This window comes from Hipposideros armiger, unplaced genomic scaffold (genome assembly GCF_001890085.2).
Source record: "Hipposideros armiger isolate ML-2016 unplaced genomic scaffold, ASM189008v1 scaffold_1159, whole genome shotgun sequence".
NCBI classification, from domain to species: Eukaryota; Metazoa; Chordata; class Mammalia; order Chiroptera; family Hipposideridae; genus Hipposideros; species Hipposideros armiger.
The window spans coordinates 320,090-341,242 of NW_017732509.1; the positions used below are offsets into that span (position 1 = coordinate 320,090).

The 21,153-nt window shown below is 41.5% G+C and overlaps 1 protein-coding gene across 1 annotated transcript in view; it reads left to right on the plus strand.

Moving 5' to 3' along the window:
• The first annotated feature begins 104 nt into the window (after window positions 1–104).
• Window positions 105–21,153, plus strand: part of CHST13 (carbohydrate sulfotransferase 13) — a 33,323-nt gene continuing 12,274 nt past the window's right edge. The window contains exon 1 of the mRNA XM_019632657.1: window positions 105–163. Within this exon, the coding sequence (XP_019488202.1) occupies window positions 105–163 (59 nt within the window). The remainder of the gene's footprint in view (window positions 164–21,153) is intronic.

Here is a 21,153-nt window from a genome sequence, read left to right on the forward strand (position 1 = left end):
TCCGCTGATGAACCCCAAGACACAGGTAGGCCTTATGGGCCTCACCTCCTCCACCTGCCCAGGGGACAACGGAGTGGGGAAGGGTCTGAGGCGGCCAGAGTGTGATGGGGGCCCTGGACAGTGGGCTTCAGGTGCACACAGAAGATCCAGAGGCCGGGGCAAGGTCAGTCTGGTTGTCATTCACTCACCCAGCCCCTGTTTATGGAGCACACCCTCTGTCCAGGCACTGCTCTACGTGCCAGGCACTGCTCTACTGCAGTGGGTGGTTCTGTTTGCCCCCACCAGCAGCAGCAACAGCACCTGGGAATTTTAGAAATGCAGGTTCTCAGCCTCCTATCCAGACCTACCGGGCCAGAAACCCTGGGTGTGGGGCCCTACAATCTATGTTTTAACAGGTCTCATGCATGCTAAAGTTTGAGAACCACTGCTCATAGTCAATTTGCCAGCAGATCAGTTCATTAAATTCTCCAAGTTTATTTGTTCACCAAAAACTTGTCTTAAGGAAAACTCTTCAATCTTTTCAATGAATGTATTCTTTTTAGCAGCATTTTAAACACTTCATTTTGTTGAAACCAAGGGTCATAGAAACATTCATTCTTCTTATGAATATATTCTTTTCTCATATGTTCCTGAATTCTTGAAGATATTCTCATGAATATAAAATATTCTTATGAATTCAAGCATACGCGGTGTGATCAAAAGATACAGTGAATGTTTAAATTTTAAAAATGTATTACAGTAAAAGACACATTACCATTAATTCCCTTCAAAATACTCCTCACTTCGAACACACTTATCCCATGGTTCTTGCCACTTTCTGAAGCAGTTCTGGAAGTCCTCTTTTGTTTCTTTACTTCATCCTCCCTCATGACAATGCTCTGTGTCACATATCGCTTCTGGTACGGCAATTTCTGTCAAATAGAAACATTACAGTGTGTCCTCATCCATCTTATTCGCCAGATCTGGCACTATGTGAATTATGTCTCTTCCCCAAAGTCAAAATGACCATGAAAGGAAAATTTTTTTAATCAATTCTGGACATTGTGGTAGCCACGGCAGCAAAACTAAAGACACTCAGGGAGGTCTCCGAGAGCGTGGCTGAGGCGGCTGCTCCTGGCCCAGACCTGTCACCCCGCGTCCCTCGAGCCCCCGCTCTTCTCCCTGCGGCCCCCTTCACCCTTTTCCTCAGAAGCTTCCGCCACCGGCTTCCTTTGGGGTGCAGAGCAAACGCCCCTGCTCCCTCCACCCCTCTCCAAAGCGCCGCACCACCCCAGCCGGGCGTGCGTCTTCTCCGGCGCCCACTGCGCCCTGTGTCCTGGGCTTGGCCGTGATGTTACTCCTGCACCATCTGCCTCGCGGGGCTGCTCTCTGAACTGGATATGTTAATAGACATGAAGGTTTTGTAAATTGTTAGGTTTTGAATTCACCCATCCTTCAGTTGAGCCTAACTGCCATTCTAATAATAGCTGACGCTGCCCGGGGGCGCTCGCCTGTGCGTCTTCCCCGCCTTGGGGGCAGGCGCTGTCCACCCCTGTTTTATGGAGGGACAAGGCGGGCCGCTCAGCTGCTGCTCTCACCTCGCCGTTCGCGGCCCTCCCGCCCCAGCGCCTTCACTTTTAGGCACTTCTGTGTTGTATGCCTTCCCCTGGGTAAGATACTAGAAAAATTATTCTGTATTTTAAGGTTACTTTTTTTTGTATTGATCCATCCCAGGAGGCAGTGATCACAATGATCCCCCCCCCTTAATACACTAAATGTGGAGTTTTAAAATTTTTTATCTAGTGCGTGGCCTCCGATGAGGTAGGCAGTGGGTGCATCTGGTGGGGACGGTGTCTCAGGGAGACGCGTAAGTGCTGGCCACCTTACCACCCCAAGGAGAGCAGACTTTTGGCTCAGTTGAGAAATCATCAAGCTTTGGTGAACTTGCAGAATTAAGAAAAGGCAAATATAAGCCAGTAGTCAAGGGTAAGTGTTAGGTTTTTAAAGTAGGGTTTGGGTTGGTGGAAGGCCTGTCAGTCATGGAGAGTCATGGAGGAAACAGCCCCTCCCGCAGGCATGCAGTTGGGAGGATGGTGGAGCCCTGCAGGTCCCCCCAACACCTTTGCGCGGTTTGCACTGCTGTTCACAGGATGGGCGCCTGAACACCAGGGGGCGCCTGGCCTTACTGTCCTCCAGGACGCTGCGTTCCCTGGGGCCCCTTTGGTTAGAGTCACCAAGAGGGAGGGGCTGGTCCCTGTGGGCTACTGTCACCACCACTTTATGAACGCTCTTCCTGGTGTCGGGCAGGTGCCAGTTCTGGGTCGCCAGCTGCAAGTCTCTGGTGCCTTGTCTGGGTGGTTCTGCAGTGCCATCACTGCCCTGGGAATCTGCAACTTCGTGGGAATGTCCCTGAGCGTGCGTTCCCCAGCGCATAGGGCGCCTCCTGCAGTCATCACACCCAGGACAGCAGCAGGGTCAGCTGCTACCTCCAGGTGGGTGGGTGGGTGTCTGGGTCACCCGGACACCCTTCGCTACGCCCTACTGCTGCTGGGGCGTTCATTCACTGCCCCACACGCCCACTGCTCTCAGCCAAGACCAGACTGGGACTTGGTCTAAAATTTTCCAGACTGTTTGTTGTGTTTGCCTCAAAAATAGAATTTCCAACTTGGGACAAGCAAAAAAAAAGACACTCAGGAAAGACGACTTCCAGAACTGCTTCAGAAAGGGAAAAGAATGATGGGATAAGTGTGTTTGAAGCGAGGGGGGGTATTTTGAGGGGGATTAATGGTAATGTGTCTTTTACTGTAATACATTTTTAAAAATTTAAACATTCACCGTATTTTTTTATCACACCTCGTATATTAAGATAGCCATTGAATATATTTAAATTTGTAAACTAGATTCACATAAAATGTTCTTGGATATATTCTTTCTTATGATCACTGTTTTTATTTATTTTCATTGAGATATAATTCTCATTCCATAAAATTCACTATTTTAAACTATACTACTCAGTGGTTTTTAGCATATTCAAAAGTTGTGCGATACTACTGTATAATTCCAGAACATTAGCCATTATCAGTCTCTCCCCATTTTCCCAGTGCCCACCCACCCCCAGCCCCTGGCAAGCACTAATCTACTTTGTGTCTTTAAGAATTTGACTACTCTAGTATTTGCATAAGTGGAATTATACAATGATTTTTCTTTTTGTGACTAGTTTATTTCACTTAGCATAATGTCCTTAAGGTTCATCCATGTTGTAGCATGTCTCAGAATTTCCTTCCTTTTCGAGGCTGAATAATATTCTATTGTATGTATACACCATATTTTCTCATTCATCTGTTGATAGACACTTGGGTCACTTCCACATTTTAGCTATTGTGAATAACACTGCTGTCAACATGGGTATACAAATATCTGAGACCTCCTTTTAATTCTTTTGGTTATATGCCCAGAACTGGAATTTCTGGGTCATATGATAATTCTACATTTTTTGAGCAATCGGCATACTGTTTTCCACAGTGGCTGTATCATTTTACATTCCCACCAATGGTGCACAAGAGTTCCAAATTCGCTGCATCCTTGCCAACACATGTTGTTTTTTGTTATTTTGACAGAAGCCATAGTAACGGGCATGCGGTCGTATCTTATAGTTTTGACTTGTATTTCCATAATTATTACTGATGTTGAGCATCTTTTCATGTGCTTATTGGCCATTTGTATATATTCTTTGGATAAATGTCTATTCAATTCTTTTGCCCCTTTTTGAATTGGGTTGTTTTTAGATTGTTGAGTTTTTTGTTGTTTTTTTAATTGGGGAACTCGGAGATGGGAACAGTGCTGGGGAATTGGGGGAAGGGGAACAGACAAGTTGCTGTCCTTTTTTTGTTCTTCAGTGTAGTTGTGAAGGACGTTGTTTCACTGGGCCAAGTTGGCACCATCATTGCGCTTTTCCTGGGCGAGGCAGATCAGTCGCCGGCTTCTGGACAGCTGCCAGTACCACACTGTTTTGTTCACTGCAGCTTTGTAGTAATTTTTGAAATCAGAAAGCATGAGTCCTTTAATTTTGTTCTTTTTTTCTTTTTCTTTTTTTTCTATTTGGGGTCTCTTGAGATTCCATATGAATTTTAGGATGGGTTTTTCTATTTCTGCACAAAATGTCATTGGGATTTTGATAGAGATTGCACTGACTATGTAGATCATTTTGGTAGTATTGGTATTTAACAATATTAAGTATTCTACTCCATGAACATGGGGTGTGTTTCCATTTACATCTTCTTTCTTTCAGAAATGTTCTGTACTTTTCATTGTACTAGTCTTTCACCTCCTTGGTTACACTTATTCCTAAGTATTCTTTTCGATGCTATTATAAATGCATTTGTTTTTGTAATTTCCTTTTCAGTTCATTGTTTGTATATACAAATGCAACTGATTTTTGTGTGTTTTGTATCCTGCTTCTTTGGTGAACTCATTTATTACTTCTCAAAATTTTTTGTATGTGGAATCTTTATGGTTTTCTACATATAAGATCATATCATCTGTAAATAGAGATCATTTTACTACTTCCTTTCCAGTTTAGATACCTTTTATTTCTTTTTTGTTGCATAATTCCTCTGACTAGAATTCCCAGTATTATGTTGAATAGAAGTGATGAAAGTGAGCATCCTTACCATGTTCCTAATCTTAGAGGAAAAGCTTTCATTCAATCTTTCAACATTAATTATGATGTTCACAGATTTTTAAAATATGACTTATTATGTTGAGGTAATTTCCTTCTATTCCTTGTTTTTTTAAGTGATTTTTTAAAATTGGGGAATTGGGGATGAGAACAGTGTTGGGATATTGGGGAAAGGGAACTTTGTGTTTTCCCAAGACCCATCAGCTCCAAGTTGTTGTCCTTCAATCTTAGTTGTGGAGGGCACAAGCTCAGCTCTAAGTCCAGTTACCACTTTCAATCTAGTTGCGGNGTTTCCTCCCTAGTTCCTTGGCTCCTAGCTTTGATTACTCTTCTCATCAGTTTGTGAATCCTAGACTAAAGATTGCTCCTAGCCTGAATCCTAGAATTCTCCTATCCCCCTGCTTTTCAATTGTTTTGTAAATCAGTTTCTAAATCCTAAACAATAGATTATTCCTACCCCTGCTTCAGATAACTACTTGAAAGCCTGTGACTTCCTAATATTCCCCAGGCCAGTAAGCTTAATGCCAAACCCATTCTGGGCCCAGATAACTGACGCCACCTGATGGGCTGAATGGCCACAGGTTTCATAAGAGCTAACAGATTTATTTAAATCTATTTTTCCTAATTCAGGGACCTTGGAGATACAGAGGAAACCCCAACAAGATTGCCAGTCACAACCAAAGAAGCCAACATGGTCTTCCAGGCAGAGCCCGAGACCCCTTCCTCCTATCTGAGATCAGCTAGGGTGAGAGTTCCGTGAATCCCCCAATAGGCAGGGACAGCGCTACACCCCTGCCCAGCCGGAAGCAGATACAGAAGAGACCTCCTGTCCCTCAGCTTCCCATAGAGATTTTATGGGGATCACGTCTCTCAAGGGGAAAACTAGGTAGGCAGTTAGAGGCAGGCATTGGGTCTCTGCATTCCTGCAAATTCCACAAAGTGAAACTGCCCAGGAGACCTCCCCTCTCCACCCAAAACTCCCCCTTTGTATTGTAATTACCTACCCCTGTGGGAAAACAAATGAGCTCAAAATACCCAACTAGACCAGACAGCAGTACCTCTTGTCAATCACAGGTGCCAATCAACTGGTACTGCTGTCGGAAAGTGGGCCCTTCTCAGAGCAAAGTCCAGGTCCTTGGCAACTCGAGCAAAGAATTGAATGTGATGCCGGAGTAAAGTACTGAAAAAGTAGTTTATTCGAAGAGATAGTACATTTCAAAGAATAGAAGTAGACCCGAGCAGTAGAGAATGGCTCAAGGGCCCATTATTAGAAGAGAAATTACATTCCAAAGAGTCTGGAGCAGGCCACATGCAAAGGCGAGGCTCAAAAGGCTCAAAAAGGAAGAAATGGTCAAAAGAGCAGGGCTGGGCCGGCCGAGTGGTGCGTTGGTTAAGGGTTGGCTTGGGATGCCAGCTCTGAGCAGCAGGACCCCAGTTCGGATCCCACATGAGGGCCCGTGACACTGCCCTCTACAGCTAAGGTGGTGAACAACCTGGAGCTGGGCTGCCAAGAGTCGCTGGCGACGGCATAGGCTGCAGCCCCTGCTGCAGTGGGCTGCCATAAGCTACTGTGTGTGTGGTCGGCAGCCAGCGTGAGCGGCCAGCAGCCAATGTGAGCTGCCAAGAGCAGCAGTGAGCAGCCGTCCAGAGGCTGGTGATCGATCTGCCTCACCTGGGAAGAGCGCAATGATAATGCCAACGTGGNATCAGCTCCAAGTTGTTGTCCTTCAATCTTAGTTGTGGAGGGCACAAGCTCAGCTCTAAGTCCAGTTACCACTTTCAATCTAGTTGCGGAGGGGGGGGGGGGGGGCGTAGTCCACCATCCCATGCGGGAATCGAACCAGCAACCTTGTTGCACACTGAGCCATCCAGTCGCCTGTCGGCAGGTGGCAGCTGCTCAGCTGAAGGTGCCGTGTTCAATCTTAGTTGTGGGGTGAGGGGGCGTCAGCCCACCATCCCATATGGCTGTCGAACTTTCAACCTTGCTGCTAAGAGCACACACTCACACCAGCTCAGCAGCAGCTCAGCTCGGTGGCAGCTCACTGGCTCATGTGGGAATTGAACCAGCGACCCTGTTACTCAGATCTTGCTCTCTTAACCAACTGAGCCACTCAGCCAGCCCCAAGTGTTGTTTTTTGTTTTTGTTTTTCATGAAAGCGTGTTGGATTTTGCCAAATGTTTTCTGGCATCACTTGAGATGATCTTGTTTTTCCCATCATTCTGTTAATGTGGTGTACTACATTGATTGATTTTCATATGTTGAACCATCTTTGCATTCCAGCAATAAATCCCACTTGATCATGATGTGTAATCGTTTTAATATGCTGGATTCAGTTTTCTGATATTTTGTGGAGGATTTTTACATCAATATTCATAGGAATTTGGGTCTGTAGTTTTCTTGTAGTGTCTTTGTCTGGCTTTTTTAATTAATTAATTTTTATTTATTTATTTTTAATTGGGAAATTGGGGGAGGGTAACAGTGTTGGGGAATTGGGGAAGGGGAACAGCCAAGTTGTTGTCCTTCAATCGTACTTGTGGAGGGTGCAGCAAGCTCAGCTCCAAGTCCAGTCACCATCTGGCTGCCCATGGGCAGCTCGCAGCAGCTCAGCTCAAGGTACTGTGTTCAATCTTAGTTGTGGGTGGGTGTAGCCACCATCCCACCACCATCCCATGCGGGAGTCGAACCAGCAGCCTCGTTGTTAAGAGCACATGCTCTATCCACTGAGCCACCCGGGCGGCAGCTTAGCTCAAGGTGCCGAGTTCAGTCTTTTAGTTGCGGGTGGGCATAGCCACCATCCCTTGTGGGAATTGAACCAGCAGCCTTGTTGTTAAGAACGCACGCTCTACCCCCTGAGCCACCTGGGCGGCAGCTCAGCTCAAGGAGCCAAATTCAGTCTTTTTAGTTGTGGGCGGGCATACCCCACCATCCCATGTAGGAGTTGAACAGGCAACCTTGTTGTTAGGAGCACGTGCTCTCACCAGCTGAGCCATCCTGCCACCTGTTGGCAGCTTGGTGGCAGCTCAGCTCGGGCGCAGCTCACTGGGCCAGGTGGGAATTGAACCGGTGACCCTGGTGCTCAGAGCTCGCACTCTTAAGCAAGTTCTTAACCAACTGAGCCACTCGACCAGCCCCTTTGTCTGGCTTTTAAAATCAGGGTTATCCTGGTCTGAGAGAATGAGTTAAGAAGTGTTCCTTTTTAATTTTTGTAAAAGATTGAGAAGGACTAGTATTAGTTTTTCTTTAAATGTTTGATAGAATTCACCAGTGAAGCCATCATGTCTAGGGCTTCTATTTTTCAGGAGGTTTTTTTATTACTGATTCAATCTGCTTACTAGTTATAGGACTATTTAAGTTTTCCATTTCTTTGTGATTTAGTCTTGGTATGTTTTGTGTTTCTAGAAATTAGTCCATTTCATTTAGATTATCCAGCTTGTTGACATACAATTATTCAAAGTACTCTCATAATCTTTTTTATTTCTATAGAGTTAGTAGTAACAACCCCACTTTCATTTATGATTTTAGTAATTTGAGTCTTCTTTTATTCTTAGTCCATCTAACTAAAGATTTGCCAATTTTGTTGATGTTTCTGAATAGCCAACTTTTGGTTTCATTAATTTTCTCTATTTTATTATACGTGCTCTTTATTATTTCCTTCTATTTGCTTCCATTTATTTTTTTCAACTTTTTGTAATTCCTTAAGTTGTAAAGTTAGTTGTTGACTTGAGATCTTTCTTGTTTTTTAATGTAAGCATTTATAGCTATAAATTTTCCCCATGAGCACTGCTTTTGCTATGTCCCATAAGTTTTGGTATGTTGTGTCTTCATTTTAATTTTTCTCTAAGTATTTTCGATTTCCTTTATGATTTCTTCTTTGATCCATTGGTTGTTTAAAATTGTGTTAATTTCCACAAATTCATGAATTTTCCAGTTTTCCTTCTATTATTGATTTCTAACTTTATCCCCTTGTGGTCAGAGAAGATACTTTATGTGATACATATCTTTAAAAATCTATTGAGACTTAATTTGTAGCCTATCATATTGTATATCCTGGAAATGTCCATTGTGCACTTGAGAAAATGTGTATACTGTTGTTGGGTACACTGTTCTGTATATGTCTGTTGGATCTAGGTGGTCTATTGTGTTGTCTAAGTCCTCTGTTTTCTTACTCATCTTCTGTTTGGTTGCTCTGTCCATTATTGTGAATAGTGTATTGAAGTCCCCAACTATTATTGTAGAACTATTTCTCCCTTCCATTCTGTTAGTTTTTGCTTCATATATTTTGGTGATCTGACATTAAGTAAGAAATGTTTGTATTTGTTCTATCTTCTTGCTGTGTTGAATCCTTTTTTTAATATATACTGTTGTTTGTGTCTTGTAATTTTTAAATTTAAAATATATTTTGTCTGACATTAGTGTAGCCAACTTTGCTCTCTTTTGGTTACTATCTGCATGGAATATCTTTTTTCATCCTTTCACTTTCAGTCAGTTTTTGTCACTGAACTTCAACTGAGTCTCTTATAGACAGCATATAGAATGAGGCTTGTGTTTTTATCCATTCTGCCAATTTATGATTGGAGAGTTTAATCCACTTACATTTAAAGTAATTACTGATAAGGAGGAAGTCTGTCATTTTGCTGTTTGTTTTCTATATGCCTTTTAGCTTTTTTGTCCCTTATTTCCTGTATTACTGTTTACTTTTGTGTTTAGTCAACTATTTTGGAGTGAAATATTTTCAGTTCATTTATCATTTCCCTTTGTATATATTCTAAAACTATTTTCTTTGTGGTTACCATGGAGATTACATTTAAGATCCTAAAACTATAACACTCTAATTGAATTTATACCAGCTTAACTTCGATAACATTCAAAAACTCTGCTCTTCCACAGCTCTGTCCCCACCCCTTTTGGTTGCTGATGCTACCTAATGACATGTTTTTACATTGTGTGCCCAGATATATAAACTAACAATTATTTTAAATGCATTAGTCTTTTTGATTGTGTATAAAACAAGATTTGGAGTTACAATAGTACTAGCATTTAGACTAATAATTTTAAACATATATATTATTCTTGGGCCAGCTGAGTGGCTCAGTTGGTTAAGAGTTGGCTTAAGAGTGCGAGCTCTGAGCAACAGGGCCACTGGTTCGATTCCCACGTGGGCCAGTGACGCTGTGCCTGAGCTGAGCTATTGCTGAGCTGCCAACAGGTGGCAGGATGGCTCAGCTGGTGTAACAACAAGATTGCCTGTTTGATGGTGGGGTAGCCCACCTGCAACTAAGACTGAACTCGGCATCTTGAGCAGATGGCTCAGTGGATAGGGCAGGCGCTTTTAACAACAAGGCTGCCAGATTCGACTCCCACAAGGGATGGTGGCTATGCCCACCCGCAACTAAGACAAACTCAGCACCTTGAGCTGAGCTGCCACCCGGATGGCTCAGTGGATAGAGCGTGCTCCCTTAACAACAAGGCTGCCATTTCAACACCGCATGGGATGGTGGCTACGCTCACCCGCAACTGAGATTGAACACAGCACCTTGAGCTTAGAGGCCACGAGCTGCTGATGGGCCAGATTGCGACTGGCGCCCTCCACAATGAAGATTGAAGAACAACAACTTGTCTGGTTCTCCTTCCCTCATTCCCCAACACTGTTCCCCTCCCTCAATTCCCCAATAAAATCTATCTATCTATCTATCTATCTATCTATCTATCTATCTATCTATCTATCTATCTATATCTGTCTCTTAAATCATATAGAAAACAGAAAAGTGCAGTTATAAGCCACTGTTACAAATACTATCTTTTATAATTGCCCATGTATTTATCTTTATTGAGATCTTTATTTCTCTATATGGCTTCAAGTTACTCTCTAGTGTCCTTTCATTTCACACTGCAGGACTCTGCTGAGCATTTCTTGCAGGGCAAGTGTAATAGTAACATACTCCCTCAGCTTTTGTTATCTGGGAATGTCTTACTTTCTCCCTCACTTTTGAAGGCCAATTTTGCCAGCTATAGGATTCTTGGCCGACACTAATTTTTCAGCAGTTCAAATCTATCTGCCCACGATCTTCTGGCCTTCAAAGTTTCTGATGAGGAACCTGCACATAATCTTATTGAGGATCCCTTATTTGTGGCGAGTCGCTTCTCTATTGCTGCTTTCAAGATTCTCTCTGTGTCTTGGTCTTTTGAAAGTTTGATTATAATATATCTTGGTGTGGGGTTTTGAGTTCAATTAACAGGGAGATCCTTGAAATTCTTAGATGTTTTATTCATGTCTTTCATAAAATTTGGGAAGTTTTCAGCCATTATTTCTTCAAATGTTTTCTCTGCCCCTTTCTCACTTTCTTCTCCTTCTGGGACTCCCCAAATGAGTATGTTGATCAACTTCATGTTGTCCACATGTCCCTTAGGCTTTATTTACTTTTCTTTAATCTTTTTTCTTTCTGTTCATCAGACTCAATAACGTCCATTGTTCTCTCTTAAGGTTTTCTGATTCTTTCTTCTGCCTGCTCAAATCTGCCTTTGAATTTCTCTAGGGAAATTTTCATATCAGTTACTGTGCTGTTCACTCCAGAATTTCTTTTTCGTATCTTTTAAAGTTTACTCTCTATTGATATCTCCATTTTGTTCATACATCATTTTCTTGACTTTCTCCACATCTTCCTTTAGTTCTTTGAACATCTTTAAGACAGTTGTTTTAAAGTTTTGTCTCATATATCTGCCATCAGATATTTTTCAGGGACAGTTTCTATTGATTTTTTTTTTAATTTAAATGGGCCATAGATTTTTTTTTAAATATTTTTATTGGGGAATTGGGGGGATGGGAACAGTGCTGGGGAATTGGGGGAAGGGGAACAGACAAGTTGCTCTCCTTTTGTTCTTCAGTCTAGTTGTGGAGGACGTTGCTTCACTGGCCCAAGTTGGCATCATCATTGCGCTCTTCCCGGGCGAGGCAGATCAGTTGCCGGCTTCTGGATGGCCGCTCACGCTGGCTGCTGGCTATATCCAGTAGCCCAATGCAACCCACTGCCACAGGGGCTGCAGCCTACGCCGTCGCAGGTGACTCATGGCAGCCCAGCTCCAGGTTGAGCTGTTGTTCAGCATCTTAGCTGTGGAGGGCAGTGTCACTGGCCCTCATATGTGGGATCCAAACCGGGACCCTCTGGTGTCCCAAGCCAGTTCTTAACCATTGCAGCACTCGGCTGACCCTGGGCCATACTTTCTTGTTTCTTTGTATACCTTGTGATTTTTTTTTTGCTGTTGTTGAACACTGAACATTTGAATCTAACAATGTGGTAACTCTGGAAATCAGGTTCTTCCCCTCCCCCAATGATTGCTGTTTTTTTGCTTCCGTTATTGTTTGCTAGTTCTGTTTTCTGATTGTTGTAGGCTGTCTCTGTGCCTAGAGTCAGCCTGAGGTGTAAATTTAAGGTCTCTTTAGTTTTTTCTGAGCTTTTCCCTGGCCATGCACGGTCATGTTCTAAGTTTCCCCATATACACAGTTCTTTTAATATTCCACTGTTTAATTCTGGCTCCCAAAAGGAAAAAAGAGAAAAATAAAAGGGTGGGAGGGGTGCCAGTCCTTTAAGTTCCCCTGGGAGTCACTTCAGCTGGAGGGGACCAGACTTTCAACAATGGGGGGAGGTGCAAGAACAATGGCTGCCTGCCTTTGTTTGCACTTCTGTGTTCAGAAGGAGTAATCAGCAATCAGAGCACAGATCTCCAGTATTTGGAGGACTGGGTCCTTTTCACCTACCCTAGTTCCCACATACTGTATGTAAACTACTTCAGGAACATTTGCTGCCTGTCCTGTGGGTAGGTGTGGTGAATGGGTAGCTCACATTATGCTAAGAGTTGAAATTAACTGAAATTAACTGCAATTTACCATCCAAGCCGTCCCCTGGAAGCAAGCCTTCAACAGACTCCAGAATTCCAAAATAGTTACATCAGATAGATTCTGCCAGTACAATAGTTGTCCAGGTGGGGAGAAAAAAATTCCTGGTGCATGCTACTCCACCATCTTCCCAGAAGCCACTATGCTTAGCTTTTAAGGAATGGCCAAACTATGTTCCATAGCATCTGCTCTTTTACATTCTCACCATCAATATATGATGGTTCCAATTTATCCACATCCTTTCCAATACTTATTGTCTCTCTTTTTTATTACAACCATCCTAGTGGGTGAGAAGTTATATTTCACTGAGGTTTTGATGCACATTTCCCTAATGACTAGTGATGTTGAGTATCTTTTCATTTGCTGTTAGCAATTTGTATATCTTTGGAGAAATGTCTGTTCATATACTTTGCCCATTTAAAAAATTGTGTTGTGCCTTTTAATGTTCAGTTCTAGGTATTCTTTATTTATTTATTTATTTTTAGATTTTTTTATTGGGGAATTGGGGGAGGGGAACAGCACTGGGGAATCGGGAGAAGGGAAACAGACAAGTTGCCACTCGGCCGGCCCAATACACAAAAGTTTTTAATGCTCATGTACACTCATGCCCCACATAATAATGGGTGTCCTATATAATTATAAAGGAGCTGAAAAATTCCTATCACCTAGTGACACTGTAGCTGTCATAACATCATAGCACAATGCATTACTTACATGTTTATGGTGATGCTGGTGTAAAAAAACCCCTGTGCTGCTAGTTGTATAAAAACTTAGCACACACAACTATACGCAGTACATAATATTTGATAATGATAATAAGTGACTATGTTACTGGTTTATGTATTTACTATACTATACTAATCAATTTAGAGTTTACTTTTTCTACTTATAAAAAATTGCTATAAAACAAAATGCCATGTTACACTGGCAGCAGCCTCATACATCTTGTGTTTACTGCATCTCTTGCTTGCATCATTTCTCTTATGGGTGATTTCATTTCATGTTGTTTTGTACACTAAAATGCTGTACATGCTTGTAGCCTAGGAGTAATAGGCTATACCAGGGGTTGACAAACTTTTGAGACAGAAGAGCCGCTGGGGGTTGGCAAACTGCAACTCGCAAGCCACATGCGGCTCTTTGAATACATACATGTGGCTCCGAAGTAAAATTGAAATGAAAATAAAACTATCATAGTTTCATTTATAAATTTTTTTTTTAAGATTTTTATTGGGGAATTGGGAGGATGGGAACAGTGCTGGGGAATTGGGGAAAGGGGGACAGACAAGTTGCTGTCCTTTTTGTTCTTCAGCCTAGTTGTGGAGGACATTGCTTCACTGGCCCAAGTTGGCACCATCATTGCGCTCTTCCCGGGCATGGCAGATCAGTCGCTGGCTTCTGGACAGCTGCTCACAGTGGCTACTGGCCGCTCACGCTGGCTGCTGTCTACACACGATAGCCCATGGCAGCCCACTGCAGCAGGAGCTGCAGCCTATGTCGTCGCAGGCAACTCACAGCAGCCCAGCTCCAGGTTGAGCTGTTGTTCAGCATCTTAGCTGTGGAGGGCTGTGTCACTGGCCCTCATATGTGGGATCCGAACTAGGGCCCTCTGGCATCCCAAGCCAGTTCTTAACCATCGTGCCACTTGGCCGGCCCCATTTATAAAATTTTTAAAGGATAGTATTCACATAATGGTGATTTCATTTGTTTTATAGGTCTTGCAAAACTTCGAGGGACAGGATTGGCTCTTGCAGGGGTTGGCAAACTTTTGAGACGGAACATACCCAAAGAACCGCATGTGGCTTGCGAGCCACAGTTTGCCGACCCCTGGGCTATACCATACAGCCTGGATGGTAGTAGCCTGTACCATCTAGGTTTGTGTAAGTGCATACCATGATATTTGCACAATGATTAAATCACCCAATGATGCATTTCTGAGAATGTATCCCCCTCATTAAGTGGCGCATGACTGTATCCCAGTTTTTCTATGTTTTTTTTCTTTTGTTGCTTGTGCTTTTGGTGTCATATCTAAATCATTAGTGATTCTAAGATCATGCAGACTTATATCTATCTTTTCACTAAGAATCTTATAGTATCAGCTCTTATATTCAGGTCTACAATCCATTTTGAGTTAGTTTTTGTATATGGTTTGAGGTAGGCGTCCGATTTCATTCTTTCGCATGTGGATATATGGTTTTCTCAGCATAGTTTATTGAAAGACTATTCTTTCCCAATTGAACTGTCTTGGCACCCTAATAAAAAATCAACAGACCATAAATGTAAGGGTGTTTCTGAATTATATTTCATTGATCTATATGTCTAGCCTATTCCAGCACCACACAGTCTTGATTACTGTAGTTTTGCATTATGTTGTGAAATTGGGAAGTGTGAACCCTTCAAGTTTGTTACTTTTGAAGATTATTTTAGGATTTCTGAATCCCTTCAATTTCCACAAAAATTTAAGGATTAGTTGTCAATTTCTGCAAAAAACAAAACAAAACCAAAAAGACAGCTGGATTTCAAAGCGGATTGCATTGAATCTGTATATCTATTTGGGGAGTATTGCCACTTAACAATATTAAATCTCCCAATTCATGAACACAGAATATCTTTCCATTCATTCAAGTCTTTAATTTGTTTCAGTGATGTCTTATAGTTTTCAGTGACAAGTCTTGAGCTTAAATTTATTCTCTATTTTATTCTTTTTGATGTTATTACAAGTGGAATTGCTTTTTAAATTTCTTATTTGGATTATTCATTACTAGTATTTACAAATATAATTGACTAAAAATCGTAAATTAAAAATCTAAAGTTGAACCACTGTAAGTCGGGGACCATCTATAAATACGGGATCTGTAGGTGGGTGTTTTTACCTTAGCAGTCTTACATAGAGCCATTTGCCTAGGGGAAAGGTAATCTTTCTAGGTACCATGAAGGAATACTTATTGATGGTATGCCTTTGGGGGTGGGGTGTGAGTGGGAATAATAAATTTGCATTTTTGGTTCCTATGTACATATTGGAAGAATCCTTTCATAACAAACTAGAGACTCTACAAAAAAAAATACAATAGACTGTTGTATATTGATCGTGTATTCTAAATTTGTAACCTTGCTGAACTCTTTAGCTCGAGTAATTTGTGGATTCTGTAGGGTATATATATATATATATATATATATATATATATATATATATATATAAAATCATGTAATCTATGGACAGACATGGTTTTACTTCTTTTCCAACATCAATGCCTTTTATTTCTTCTTCTTGCCTAATTAACCTGGCTAGAACCTCCAGTACACTGTTGAATAGAAGTGGTGAAAGTGGGCATTCTTATGTTGTTCCTGATCTAGAGGGAAAGCATCAAGTCTTTCACCATTAAATATGTTAGCAGTAGGTTTCTCTTGGATGGACTTTATCAGTTTAACAAAGTTTCCTATGATTCCCAATTTGTTTAGTGTTAAGTGTTTTCATCATGAAAGGGTATTGGATTTTGCACAATGTTTTTTTTCTGCATCAATTGATGATAATATGGGTATTTTTTTCTTTATTCTAGCACTGTGGCATAGTGCCTTGATTGATTTTTGTATGTTGAACCAACCTTGCATTCCTGAAATAAATCTTACTTGGTCATCATGTGTGTGAGATCTGACAATTAAGTTTGCGAACTTGTTGCTAACTTTTTTTGATATCAGAGGGATTATTCATTATGAATTTGTACCAATTGGACAAACAGTTAGCCAAGTTTATTATTTGGAAGTGCTGAAAAGGCTGCATGAAAAAGTTAGATGACGTGAACTTTTCACCAACAATTCATGGCTCTTGCATCACAACTATGCAGCAGCTCACACGGCACTGTCTGTGAGGGAGTTTTTAGCCAGTAAACAAATAACTGTATTGGAACACCTTTCCTACTCACCTGATCTGGCCCCCAATGACTTCTTTCATTACCCAAAGATAAAGAAAATATTGAAAGGAGAACATTTTGATGACATTCAGGACATCAAGGGTAATACTACAAGAGCTCTGATGTCATTCCAGAAAAAGAGTTCCAGAATTGCTTTGAAGGGTGCACTAGGTACTAGTGTCAGTGCATAGCTTCCCAAGGGGAGTACTTTGAAGGTGACTGTAAGTGATATTTAGCAATGAGATATGAAGCACTTTTTTCTGATGAGTTCACGAACTTAACTGTCTGACCTCATAAGCCTTCTTATATGTTGGATTCTATTTTCTAATATTTTGTTGAAGATTTTGCATCTTTATTCATAAGAGACGTTGATCTGTAGTTTTCTTGTGATGTCCTTGTCTGGTTTTGATATCAAGGTAACACAGGGTAATAAGAGTTGGGAAATGTTCTCTCACCTTCTGATTTTTGTTTGTTTCTATTTTAATAGTTTGGAGAAGATTGGTGTTAATTCTTTAACTATTTGATAAAATTCACCAGTGCAGCCATCTGATGTTGGGCTTTTCTCTGAGGGAATTTTTATTTACTTATTTTCAATCACAGATTACATTCAATATTATATTAGTTTCAGGTGTATAGCATAGTGGTTAGACATTTGTATAACTTAAGAAAGGATCCCCCCGAGAAGCCTAGTACCCACCCCCTGGCACCATACATAGTTATTACAATAATATTGACTATATTCCCTATGCTGTACTTAACATTCCCGTGACTATTATATTTTGTAACTGCCAATTTGTACTTTTTTTCTTCAGCTAAGACAGCAGATGATTTATTGTACATGTTACACTCTGCTACAACTAAGAACAGAACTAGTCCAGATGTGAGGGTGATCTGGCTGTGATATCTGTCACCCCATTGATCGCCGGGGTTGATTCGGCTGATGTGGCTGGTTAGGTGGGTGTCCCCTTCCTCCCTCACGGCTCCATGTGTGTCCCTCCCAAAACTGCACACTTGGTCGAAGAGGATGACCTTCCCCAATAGAGGAGAGGACCGTTCTTTGGTGAAGGGTTATACAAGTAGCTGCGCTCCCCTGCTAGAACCTCCAAACAAGCTCTCAAGGTCCATTTGTAGGAGACTGTAGGGTAGTCAAGTTTCCAAGACTCCAGATAGGGCCGGCCGAGTGGCGCATTGGTTAAGAGCTGGCTTGGGACGCCAGAGGACCCCGGTTTGGATCCCACATATGAGGGCCAGTGACACTGCCCTCTACAGCTAAGATGCTGAACAACAGCTCAACCTGGAGCTGGGCTGCCAAGAGTCGCTGGCGACAGTGTAGGCTGCAGCCCCTGCTGCAGTGGGTTGCCATGGGCTACACTGTGTGTGGCCAGCAGCCAGCGTGAACGACCAGCAGCTTCCGTGAGCGGCCGTCCAGAAGCCGGCGACTGATCTGCCTCGCCCGGGAAGAGCACAATGATGGTGCCAAATTGGGCCAGTGAAGCAACGTCCTCCACAACTAGACTGAAGAACAAAAAGGACAGCAACTTGTCTGTTCCCCTTCCCCCAATTCCCCAGCGCTGTTCCTAGCCCCCAATTCCCCAATAAAAATATTTTTAAAAAAAGACTCTAGACACATCCAAATGAGGCGCTGCATGTGGCAGTCTGCCTTTCTTTAAAAACAAAACAAAACAAAAAAACCCCACAAACAAACAAACAAAAAAACAGAACTAGTCCAGAATGTCACAGGTCCAGAACAAAGGACTTTTTTTTGTGTGAGCAAGCTGGGTCTCTCAAAAGGTGGTCTGTGCGATCAGAAAGTGATAGGTGTTCTAGATCCATTGAGAAGTTCTACACAGTAGGCATGCAGTCCAACAGTGTCACTGGTCTCTGGCTTTCCTCCTGTGGCTTCCACATGCTAGTGGTTTACTTGGACCTCTGCCTCATCTTTCTTCTTTTGTGCTTCAGCCTGCCCAGTCACTTCCTCCACTTGGCTCTCATGGAGTGGATGTTTCTAAGAAGGTGATGCTCAGGTTGGGAGGGAATTTGTACTTCTTAATCCCTTCAACTTTTTCACCCAGCCCCTCAACTCCCTCCCGGCAACTGTCAGTTTGTTCTCTGTATCTATGAGTCTGTTTCTGTTTTTTTGTTCATTTGTTTTGTTTTTAGATCCCACATATAATATGGTATTTGTCTTTTTGTGTGTGACTTATTTCACTCAGCATAGTAGTCTCTAGGTCCATCTGTGTTGTTGCAAATGGCAAGATTTCATTCATTTTTATGGCTGAGTAATATCGCATTGTATATATGTACCACCTCCTTATCCATTCATCTGTCGATGAATACTTAGGTCGCTTCTCTATCTTGGCTATTGTAAATAATACTGCAATGAACATAGGGGTGCATGTGTCTTTTTGAATTAGTGTTTTGGATTTCTTCAGATAAATACCCAGAGTGGAATTTTCTGGGTCATAAAGTAGTTCTATTTTTAATTTTTTGAGAAACCTGCAAACAGTTTTCCATAGTGGCAGAACCAACTTACAATCCCACAACAGTGCATGAGAGTTCCCTTTTCTCCACATCCTCACCAACACTTGTTTATTGATTTATTGATGATAGCCATTCTGACATGTACGATGTGATAGCTCATTGTGTTTTTAATTTGCATTTCTCTGATGATTAGTGATGCTGAACATCTTTTCATATGTCTATTGGCCATCTCTATGTCTTCTTTGGAGAAATGTCTACTCAGGTGCTCTGCCCATTTTTCAATTTAGTGTGTGTGTGTGTGTGTGTATGTGTGTATGTATTAAATTGTATGAGTTCCTTATACATTTTTGATATTAACCCCTTATTGGATGTATCATTAGTAAATATCTTCTCCCATTCAGTAGGTAGTCTTTTTGTTTTGTTGATGATTTCCTTCTGTGCAAAAACTCTTTAGTTTGATGTAGTCCTATTTATTTACTTTTTCTTTTGTTTCCCTTGTCCAAGGAGATATATCCAGAAAGATACTGCTAAGAGCGATGTCATGGAACATACTGCCTATGTTTTCTTCTAGCAGTTTTATGGTTTGGGGTTTTACATTTAAGTCTTTAATCCATTTTGAGTTTGCTCTTATATATGGTTTAAGAAAGTGACCCACTTTCATTCCTTTGCATGTGTCTGTCCAATTTTCACAACCCCATTTATTGAATAGACTGTCATCACCCTATTGTATACTCTTGTCTCCTTTGTCATAGATTAATCGACCAACTAGGTGTGGATTTACTTCTGAGTTTTCTATTCTGTTCCATTGATCTACTGTCTCTTTTTATGCCAGTAGCATGCTGTTTTGATTACTCTGGCCTTGCAGTATTGTTTGATATCAGGTAGTGTGATACCTCCAACTTTGTTCTTCTTTCTCAAGGTTGCTATGGTTATTCGAGGTCTATGGTTCCATATAAATTTTAGGATTACTTATTCTAGTTCTGTGAAAAATGCCATTGATATTTTATAAAGGTTGCGTTGAATCTATAGATTGCTTTGGGTAGCATGGACATTTTAACTATGTTAATTCTTCCTATCCATGAGCATGGTATATGCTTCCATTTATTTGTATCTTCTTCAATTTCTTTCTTCAATATTTTATAATTTTCCAAGTACAGGTCTTTTACCTCTTTGGTTAAACTTATTCCTAGGTATTTTTTTTATTAACACAATTGTAAATGGGATTGTTTTCATAATTTCTCTTTCTGATAGTTCATTATTGGTGTAAAAATACAACTGAATGGGGCCGGATGAGTGGCTCAGTTGGTTAAGAGCTTGCTTCAGAGTGTGAGCTCTGAGCATCAGGGAATCAGGTTTGATTCCCACATAGGCCAGTGAGCTGAACCTGAGCTGAGCTGCTGGTGAGCTGCCAACAGGTGGCAGGATGGCTCAGCTGATGAGAGCACATGCTCCTAACAACAAGGTTCCTGTTCAAGATAGTGGGCTACGCCCGCCCACAACTAAAGACTGAACTCGGCACCTTGAGCTGAGCTGCTGCCCGGATGGCTCAGTGAATAGAGGATGTGCTTTTAACAATGAGGCTGCTGGTTCAACTCCTGCATGAGGTGGTGGCTATGCCCACCCACAACTAAGACTGAACACAGCACCTTGAGCTGAGGGGCACTAGACTTAGAGCTGAGCTTGTTGTGCCCTCCACAACTAAGATTGAAGAACAACAACTTGGCTGTTCCCCTTTCCCAATTCCCCAACACTGTTCCCTTCCCCAAATTCCCCAATAAAATCTTAAAAAAAAATACAACTGATTTCTGAATGTTCTCTTTCTGATAGTGCATTATTGATGTATAAAAATACAACTGATTTCTGAATGTTAATTTTGTATCCTACTTTACTTAATTCATTTATAAGTTCTAATAGTTCTTTTGGTTGAATCTCTAGGGTTCTCTCTATATAGTATCACGTTATCTGCAAATAATGTTTTACTTCTTCCTTTCCAATTTGTATATGTTTTTATTTCTTTTTCTTGTCTGCTTACTTTGGCTAGGACTTCCAAACCAAAGTTGAATAAAAGTGGACATCCTTATCTTGTTCCTGATCTTAAAGAAAACACTTATAGCTTTTCACCATTGAGTATGATGTTAGCAGTGGATTTGTCATATATGGCCTATGTTATGTTGAGATAAGTTCCCTCTATTCCCACTTTGCTGAGAATATATATATA